Raw genomic sequence first — 10,565 nt, forward strand, 5'->3', positions numbered from 1 at the left:
TCCAGAAGTAAACCTATGTTTATAATGATATATAATTTTTGACAGAAGAGGCAAAAACATACAGTCAAGAAAGGAAAGCCTCTTCAATAAATGATGCTGGGAAAACTGGAAAGTCACCTGCGAAAGAATGAAACTAGACTGTTGTCTGTCACCACACACCAAAATTAACTCAAAATGAATTAAGGACCTAAATATAAGACCCGAAACAATCAATTTCATAGAAGAAAACATAGAAACCTAACTCAGGACCCTGGACTTAAAGAGAATTTTATGAATTTGACCTCGAAGACAAGGGAAGTAAAAGCTAAAATAAATGAATGGGACTATATCAAACTAAAAAGCTTCTGCACAACAAATATAACCACCAACAAAGTAAAGAGACAACCATCTGAATGGGAAAATATATTAACGAGCAACACTTTCAATGAGGGCCTAACATCCAAAATATACAAAGAAGTTATACAACTCAATAACAGCAAAAAAAAAAAAAAATCCCAAATAATCCAATCCAAAAATGTGCAGAGGACCTGAACAGACACTTCTCCCTAGACGACATACAAATGGCCAACAAACGTCTGAAAAGATGTTCAACGTTGCTAGCTATTAGGGAAATGCAAATCAAAACTACAAGGAGATACCATCTCACACCTGTTAGAATAGTTATAATCAACAAGACAAGTAATAACAAATGTTGGAGAGGATGCGCAGAAAAAGGAACCCTCATACACTGCTGGTGGGACCGCAAATTGATACAGCCACTATGGAAAACAGTATGGAAGTTCCTCAAAAAACTAAGAATTAATCTATCAATTATATGATCCATCAATCCCTCTACTGGGTATTTACCCCAAAGACTTGAAAATCCATATCCAAAAAGATATTTGCATACTGCTATTCATAGCAGCATTATTCACAGTGGCCAGGAAATGGAAGCAATGGAAATCTCCTACAATAGATGATTGGATAATGAAGCTGTGGTACATATATACAATGGAATGTTATTCAGCTATAAAAAGAGATGAAATACTGCCATTTGTGATAACATGAATGGACCTCGAGATAAGCATGCTAAGCAAAATGAGCCAGATAGAATAAGTTGAAAATCATATTATATCACTTATATGTGGGATATAAACCTAAAAGCAACACATGAACAGGACAAACAAACAGACTCATGGACATGGACTATAGACTAGTGGTTACCAGAGGGTAGTGAGTCGGGGAGGAGGGGTGAGGTAGACAAGGTAAAGGTAGTCAAATATAAGGGGTAGGAGGAAGCCGAAGTGGGTAAAGGGGATCAGATATATGGTAGCTGAAGGAAACTGGACTTTGGGTGGTAAACACACAAAAGAACATACAGAGGTCAAATGATAATGTACACCTGAAAATTATATAATTGTATTAACCAACGTTACCCCAATAAACTTAATTTAAAAAAAAAATAGGAAAAGGACATGAACAGGCACTTCTCCCAAGAAGACATACAAATGGCCTACAAACATATGAAAAGATGCTCAACATCTCTAGCTATTAGGGAAATACAAAATCAAAACCACAATGAGATAACATATCACACCTACTAGAATAGCTGTTCTCAACAAGACAAGTAATAAGTGTTGGAGAGGATGCAGAGAAAAGGAACCCTCATATATTGCTGGTGGAACTGCAAATTGGTACAGCCACTATGAAAATCAGTATGGAGTTTCCTTAAAAAACTAAGAATTGATCTACCATATGATCAAATAATCCCTCTACTGGGTATTTATCCCAAAGACTTGAAAATATATATCCATTTGAAAAGATATTTGCACACCCATGTTCATAGCAACATTATTTACCATGCCCAGGACATGGAAGCGATGGAAGTGTCCTACAATAGATTATTGGATAATGAAGCTGTGGTACATATATAAAATATATATATATATAATATATATATTATATATATACAATGGGATATTACTCAGCTATAAAAAGAGATGAAATACTGCCATTTGCCATAACATGGATGGACCACGAGATAATCATGCTAAGTGAAATAAGCTGGACAGAATAAGTTGAAAACCTCATGATATTACTTATATGTGGGTTATAAACCTAAAAGCAAGAAACAAACATGACAAACAAACAGAGACTCATGGACATGAACAATAGACTAGTGGTTACCAGAGGGTAGGGGGGATGAGGAAGTAGATTGGGTAAAAAGGGTCAACTATGTGGTGACAGAAAGAAATCTTAACTATGGGCAGTGAACATACAATGCAAAATATATATGACTGTTGAATTGTACACTTGAAACTTTCTGGATTTCATTAACTAATGTCACCATAATGAAAATAAATAAATAAATGAAAATAAATAAACAAAATTTTAAAGCTAAATGGGTATTAACAGAGGTATTAGAAACGGTAATAAACATGTAAGTGGATGTCGTAGAGAAACAGAGCCTTCATGTAGATTTTTACTTGTCTTGGCTCTTTTTTGTAAGGTTTCCTCCTCACTGAGTTGCTCTGATATCACTGATATTGAAGATAGAAATATGGAAAATCACTTTTGAAAGCAAGTACAATGTAGAACTTTCTAATGTTTTTACTTCTGTACTTAAGAATCCCCTACTCTCTATATGATTCATTCTTTCTGTTTCTACATTAAATTTCCCTAATTACATGATGTCTTATCTGGTGTCTTAATTTTATTGTCTTCTGTATGATTGTGGAGTCACGGAGCCTACAAATCTTGCCACTTCTCAGCCTCCATAATGCTGCCTTCATTTCTTTGTTGCAGAGGATGTAGATGATGGGGTTAAGTAAGGGGGTGATGACAGTGTAGAAGATAGCTACCACCCCATCCAGAGGCTCTTGGGATCCAGGATGAAGGTAAATAAAGGTACAGGGCACACAGTAAATGATAACAACAGTGAAGTGGGCAGCACAAGTGGAGAAGGTATGGTGGCGCCCATCAGCAGACCATATCCGCAGGATGGCAGCCACTATGTAGCCATAGGAAGTTAGGATAAGCACAAAGCAGGTGAGGGCCAAAAAGCCAATGTCTACAAAGATAACCAGTTTGCTGATGGTGGTGTCAGCACAAGCTAGACACAGCATTGCAGGGATGTCACAAAATAAGTAGTCTATGTGGTTTGGACTACAGAAGGGCAGCCGGAACATGAAGCTTGTTTGGAAAAATGAGCACAGGGTGCCTCTCAGCCAGGTACTAAAAGCCAGGTAGTTATAAACGCTATGAGTCATGATGGTGGCATGATGTAAAGGCTTATAAATTGTCATAAGCCTTGAGTGTGTAAAGGAAGTATTCAGTGCAGCCCATAAAATGGAAAGAAAAAAATTGGATTACACAGCCCCCAAAGGAGATAATCTTACTATCCAAGAGAAAGTCAGCGAACATCTTGGGGACAATGGCAGAGGAAATGGATGCCCAAGAAGGAAAGGAGACAGAGAAACCAGTAAATCGGGTGGTGGAGCTGGGTGTCCACCAAGACAGTGAGAATGATGAGCCCATTGCCAGAGATAATGAGGGCATACATGACAAGGAAAGACAGGAAGAGTAAAACCCCCAACTATGGTGAGTAGTGCAGGCCCACCAAAATGAAGTGAGACACAGAAGCTTGGTTTCCACTTTGCATTTCCTTTCTGTTCACATCTGCAAAAAGAAGTAGCAGAAGGGAAAGCTCAATGCCCTTTAAATTCTCTAGGCATAATATATCTATTTTACGTCCTTCCCAAATATGGACAGAAAGGATCTCAGAAAGAGATCTCAAAAAGAGAGATCTTGCTCTTAACTATTCTTTCTTCCTGCACTTCCCCCAACTCCTGATTATGAGATTCTTCCTGACTCCAGGAAACAATTGTTCTCTCCAAGATTAAAACCTATGTAACAGATAATGTGTATATAATTCAGGAGAGCAAAGGAAAGACCATACACAAGGCTTTTCACATCAGGAAAAATTACAATTATATAAAACCTAAATTGATATATGAAGAAATTCCTGTTCTGTTGTTTTTCTTCAGTTTGATCTCTGATCTATGTATCAGAGAGTTAGATTACAGTTTGTTTGTATTCTTAAGAACATGAAAGTTGGAGTTATATTTTGTAATATAAGTGTGCCCAATAAAAAAGCCTAGGTAGACTTTTTTTAAGCATACTATCTGGACTATACAATGAATGTAAAATATTCAGAAACTTGGAAGTTATACCTAGAACTATCTATTATTATAAATTCTATTTAAAAATACACATGCCATTTAAAAATTTTCAGGATTGTGAAGCTATATAAAAATCTCAGCCCCGGAGCACCTGTTGTTATTTCTTTTCTCTGTTTCTGGGTAAGTGCACTGCATCTGTCTATTCATTCTTCCATCTGCCCATTCATACGATTAGTAAGATATTATATCTTAAGAGCATGGTCTTAAGTTTAAAAATTTTAGCTCTTCCACTTATACTTATTTGTAACCTTGGAAAAGTCATTTCACTTTTTTTTTTTTGCCTGTTTCTATATCTAAAGACAATCATTGTGCCTACTGGGATTGTTGTAAGGGTTAAATAAATTAATTTACATAATTCACCGTAGCACACAATAAACATTAGCTATTATTTTTCATCAACTATGTGCTGTGGTCCTGTGTTATTTGCAAATTTAGCCATTGTATTCATACCTCAGATCTAATGTGAACTTGTGGTTTTCCACTGGATTGTCAAATAGTAGATTTGAGTCCTCAAACCTGAAGCAGCATAACAGAACCTTTTCTCCCAGGAGTACTCACAACAGGCATCTGCCACAGTAAAAGGAAAAAATCAGGGAAGTGGCTAAGGGAGTGCCAGAGCTCTTCCAGACCTTAAGAGGTCATGTGAGGTATATTTTTCCTAGTGACACCTTCCTTCCACCAATCTTTTCTCTAATAGTCTGTTTACCAACTGGAGGCAAACACCCACAATGGTATGTCGTCTTGCGAAAGACTCAGGGTCACTCAGAATCACTCAGAACATTTCAGAGGGTGTAGGATAAAATTTGATTTCCAGCAGGGCTTCTAATGGGAAAAAGAACCAAGGTTGCGGCTATGGCTGCCATCTGGCTACTTTCACTACTCCTACACCATGAATCATCAGGTATTCATAATCTTCTTCTCAATCTTCTTCACTTTCACAAAGACTACTTTTATCAGTGAAAATAGATTTTAGGGGACTGAGCAATATCCGGGGTTATACAACATTTTTTGTTAAACCTAGGAGAGTCCAGGGCAAACTGACACAGTGGGTCACCCTAAGTGAGAGTCTAAACTGCATAAAAACTAAATAATCTCTCAACATATAGCTAGAGAATCTATTCTGAAACAATTTCTGAAGAAATTCTTGAGATTTTTCTGAGCTTTTTTTTTATTAATAACATTTGTTAATACCACAGTGCCTAAAGGGCAAGTCCAAACTTACTAGTGTGGCCTATAGGAACAGAAAGCCTCATAATCTGATGTTGGCCTACTTCCCTGGCCTTCCTCCTCTACAGTGTCCCCCAAATTTGTGTTCCTGTCAAACATTCTTTCCTGTTTCTTTATGCATTAATCCCTTTAATCTGGAATGCCTTGTTTCTTTGCTGCCTGAAAATTTTCTGCTAATCTTTGAAGATTCATTTACATTTGATCTTTTAAGTAAAGCCTTTCTGCCCTTTCCTCCAAATGCTCACTTATTCTTCATAGCTCCACGTTACTTCATTCATGTTTCCATAGGCTTACTAAGTATGTTGCAATTTACTCCTCTGTGGGCCTGATTTCTCCCATTAGATTGTGAGCTTCTATAGGAACTTTGTCTCGTTTTTCTTTTTCATCCCAAGGTTTCAGAATAGCTTGCACAAAAAGATTCTTAAATCTCCTTAAACAAATGCATTCTCCTTTGTCTGGATGTTCTCATTATGTAGGCACTGAATCCAAAGTCAGTTAGATCTTACAATCTAGTTCCAGAAGTCATAAGAATTTCAATCCTGAGTATGTCATTACTAACTAGCTACACTGTTTTGAACAAATCTCTTAAAATGTCTAATCTCAGTTTGTCAGTTTATCATTTGTAAAATAAATAGATAGATAGATAGATAGATAGATAGATAGATAGATAGATAGATAAAGAGGAGGAGTTGGTGTAGATTCCTACCAAAAAAGAAATATTAACCTTTTTTGCAACCATATCAATTCGCACTTAAATTTTGTTTTTATACACTGAAAATCAATTGTTTTCCTAGCTCCAATTTTTCCTGTACTATATATTTTTTCTCTTGTCTTCCAACTTCCTTGATATCTCAATCATCATTCATTTTTATAATTTATTATTCTCTCTGCACACAAATAATCATTTCTTTTCCCTGGGAAGGTAGAAAAATACCCCTGGTTTACCCATTAAGAACTAAAACTGCTCTAGTTACATGCTTTCTGCCATTTAGTCAGTACCACATTATATTATCAACATATCACATATTCAACTGTGTAATAGGAAAAGAAGAAGTTTTCACAAGAGTCTTGAGGAAAAGAACTTTAGTACTACTGATATACTAGCTTTCTCTGGCCTTTTCAAACCCCGCGTGACCTGAACTAGGCTTAAGGTAGACCCTTTAACTCATCTGAGTCATAAAACTCAGAGAGGTAAATTTGCCTTTGGTGGGCAGACTACAAAGTTCCTCTTCTCCCCCTCTAACTTATTTGTAAAGCATAATGCAATTAGGAGATCTTGACTGTCTTCTCTGTTTCCAGTGTCTCTAACATACTTTTAATAAATATATATCTCAGGAGAATTTCCATTACTACACCTCTACCTACCTTCTGGAGTTTTCTCTGCTGGTGGCCACTACCTGGATGTGAATCTGCTGTGAGGTCATGGTCTGCTGCTTGCCCTAACTTCTTCGTGGTCTTTCCTGTTTCCTGTGGAAGTCCTTTTTTTATTTAACGGGTTTCTTGGTCTTCTCTTCTGACATACTCCTTGATTTTGTCACTGTGCTCTTTCTGTACACTTCTCTGGCTCACCTTTGTTTTTTTTTTTTTTTTAGCCTTTTAGAAAGTGTTGACAGCAATGTCCCTAGACTTGGACCTCTAGGGTTTTGTTTTCTGGCAAGCAGCTTCTTCCTTCCTATTGTTCCCATGGGGTAGGTGCAGGAGACTAATGTCATTTCTGCTTCATCCTTCAGGGGCAATTAACTTACAGTTGCAATGGGTTTTGTTAACAGCAGAACAACTATTCCAGGAAGTTTGCTTAGTTGCTTATTGATGTCCCTGTAGCATAGGATCCTGCTAAGAGCATATACTTGATCAGGAGTTAGGAAGAATCACTCCTTCCATTTCTTTGAATTTTATCTATAAATTGGAGATAATGTTGCCTAATCTTTTTATACCATAAAAGTATAGGGATAAAATTGGAAAGAACTTTAGAGCCAATGATTTTATATGCCATATGTTAATTACTTTTAAAGTACATTTTTAATTTGTTGAAAGAGTAAATTACTAGAACATTGCCTTAGGATAGGCAACACTATTTCAAGCTTAACTGTCTAGATCATTAAATATGCAAAAAGGAGACTAAACTAGATGAAGTATTGATTCAGGACAGGGCAAATTTCCCTGAGTTGGAGGGGAGACCAATTCTTTCTACACTCTCTGTCAAAAGACTCTCTTCTTCTCTGGGAATAGTTCTGAAATAGTGCCGGGAAAACTATAGATTAATAAATATTTAATAAAATACTTTTTGTCTTGTAATTATTTACTTTAATTATTTACTTGAACTATTGTTGGTGTGCAATTTTTAAGTAATGTATTGTGAGAGACACAACATTGCACTGGGTCTATTTTTTTTAATGAGCCACTCTCCACTTAATGAATCATATAAAGTCAGCATCAAGTATTTCAGTTTGTATTTATTAATACATTTCCCTATTAATGGACATAATGTCCTAGTTTTTCTATACTTCTTCATGATACTGAATTTAAGTCAGATTTAGGGTTTTGCTAAGAGATAATTCTACATGCAGAAAGAGAGATGGAAGGAACTTAAGACTTCACATACTTATTTTTTCTGTCACAGGAGGCTTGCCAGTTCTGTGATATCCCCGGTGAGAAAATATATTTACATAGAATAATATGAGGCCAAGGAATACTTGATTACAAACTGAGGCTTTGGCTCTAAATTTCAATGTGGATCTTTGGCCTTGGAAAGTTAGTAAAATCATTTTATCAATATTAGGGAGTCCAAGAGGTTTTTTCACTCTAGACCTTCTTTTGCTTTCCATTTGATTTTCTTTGTAGGTGGGGCCATGGAAGTTTATTGGGAAGGGGATAGTAATTTCTAATGCAAGTAACAATCTACAGGAGTGTCTGAGAATCTGAAATCTGCAGATTTTCAGATAAAGAAAATAGTGAAGTCTAGGGATTTTCTATGACTGCGATATAATAATGTCTTATTTTGTTGTGGCAACAGGGCTGAAATAGCAAAAAACAAAATACATATTTTGAATGTGGATGATTAATTATAATATCAGTTAAACTTAGTTTCCTAGTACTCTCATTTAAATTTAGGGAATTATTATTTTTGTTTTTTTTAAAAAAGGCTCTAAGAAATGGAATAGAGACTAGTGGCGGGATTTAGATGATGCAGTGTCTGAATCCCAAACTCTGCACTGAATTTCCCTGTAATGGAGGAGCCCCAGGCCTGGAACTTGCATCTGGGTTTGGATATTCCAGAAAAACTACCAGGAGAACCAGAGGGTGAGAAATGCCATTTATTACTCACCAAGGCAGGATAGCTTCAGCAGTGGCTGGCCAGAGCTACAGGAGAAAAACTGCAGCTGACCAAAAACAAGCAGAGATTTTTATGCCACAAGGAGAGGGAGGGGTTATCTCATTGAGGGAGCAGCTGCCTTCTCAGACGGGTGGGAGCAATATGTACTGCTTGGTTAAGATGCAGATAACCTCCATGGGAGCAGCAGAAAACATCCTTGGATAGGCACTGCTGAAAGCTCTTTGTGTACTGCCTTTCTTTGGCTGCTGGCCAGGCAGCTATCAGTTTTCTGAGTCTGTGGAGGGGTTATGTCCTAAGTTAACCCTATACTCTCTCCCCAGAAAAATTGACCTCTCTTGCTTAGCCTGATGAGGCTGTTCTTGCCATGCTTGAAGATCCAGAAGGCCTATCCTTTAAAGAGGAAAGTAGTCTTCCTTAGTCACACACCTTAAGGATCTCTCCTCTTTCTTCAGTCCACAGTCCACCATCCTCCCCACATTAGTTTTAGTCAGATGAAAATGAATTCCAAAAGAGTTCTACCAAGGAAAAAAGAATGTCATTAAAGATTTGGATAAATTTCAGTATGTGATTGTCAGAATTTTTTTACTCAGTGTGCCAACTGGTCAAATAGTAGCCGTACGCTGTTTACCTACTTATTGGCTGACTGATAATTGGACTCAGTACTGGCTTACACTAAATAAAGATTTAGGAAAAGGAATCTAATAACTTGGAAAACTGGAGATGTGGAAGAAGGTTTATTGTAAATGTGAGACTTGCCTACTCATGTGCAAATCATTTCCCCTGAAAGGGCCAGTTATTTATTCCGTTTACCAAGGCAATAGGAATTATTGAGAAAGGACACCATAAGGAGCCAAGAATACTGGTTGGAACTGATGTAGTTTAAATAAGTTTTTAACTTTTACAATGTTTTAAAGATTATAAATATTGGGACTTAACTATGAGATGAGAGCTGGGAAAAATTATCAGAGTCAGAGCAATGTGGTTTGCTAAATCAGCAAAGAATTTTGCCAAACCAGAAAGTCCTTCCTTCCTGATTAATATTCCAACATTCTATCATATCTCATAAGTTTATGCTAAACTGAGCTACCATGGTGCCCTTGCCCTTAATTAATTCCTGGTTGAGTCAGTTCACTGATTCAGTGCCACTTTAGAGAAAGAAAGGCCAGGTGTTCCCTATAGTAACTTCTGTCTGGCCCTCATGTTTCCTGTTCCTTTCACAAATCTGACTCCTGTATTCCTACCACGGAGAAACTAATCAAGAAAAATATCCAGACCATTTAATTTTTTTGAACTCTGGCTTTTTCAGACAATAAATGGAGCTCTGAACCAAGTCTACCTTAGCAGAATGTCAAATTACCCTGCCGTTATTTCCTCTATTATGAGTGTGGATTTGGAATTGATGTTCTCAGCAACTGAGAGAATTTCAACATTGGTTTCTTAACCCAGGAGTTAGTAGGGACTGTTTTGATATAAGAGCCATGTGAAAGTCCTGGACCTCCACACTTCCAACAAAAGAGTCACAAAAATGTTTGTGTCTTTGGGGAGGCTCATAGAGATTAATACTACTATAAAAATTTTGAAAGATTTATGATGGAAATTTCTACCACATTCCCACTTAAATCTGCAATATGATGGGTACAGAATGGCAGAGAATTGTAGGTTTGATAAAGTAGTAACTAATATCATAGCTCCTGATCTAGATGTGGTTTTATTAGGATATATCGGTACAGTCATTAGCACAGTGATCTCCAACTTATAAAGACTTTTAATTTGTAAAAGTTTCC

General features: G+C 36.8%; 2 protein-coding genes across 2 annotated transcripts in view; both read right to left on the reverse strand.

The window, feature by feature from the left end:
* Nucleotides 1–6,073, reverse strand: part of LOC107502265 (olfactory receptor 8D4) — a 127,629-nt gene extending 121,556 nt beyond the window's left edge. Inside the window, exon 1 of the mRNA XM_016129324.2 lies at nt 4,671–6,073. The gene's annotated coding sequence lies outside the window, so the exon portion shown is untranslated. The remainder of the gene's footprint in view (nt 1–4,670) is intronic.
* Nucleotides 2,093–5,473, reverse strand: LOC118602959 (olfactory receptor 10G6). Its single transcript, XM_036221552.1, is given in 4 exon segments — nt 2,093–3,279; nt 3,281–3,433; nt 3,435–3,657; nt 5,443–5,473. Coding segments are annotated over 4 exon segments (1,038 nt in total). The 3' UTR covers nt 2,093–2,648.
* Nucleotides 6,074–10,565: the final 4,492 nt, after the last annotated feature.

The sequence above is a fragment of the Rousettus aegyptiacus genome, unplaced genomic scaffold (genome assembly GCF_014176215.1).
Source record: "Rousettus aegyptiacus isolate mRouAeg1 unplaced genomic scaffold, mRouAeg1.p scaffold_m13_p_5, whole genome shotgun sequence".
Taxonomy (NCBI): domain Eukaryota; kingdom Metazoa; phylum Chordata; class Mammalia; order Chiroptera; family Pteropodidae; genus Rousettus; species Rousettus aegyptiacus.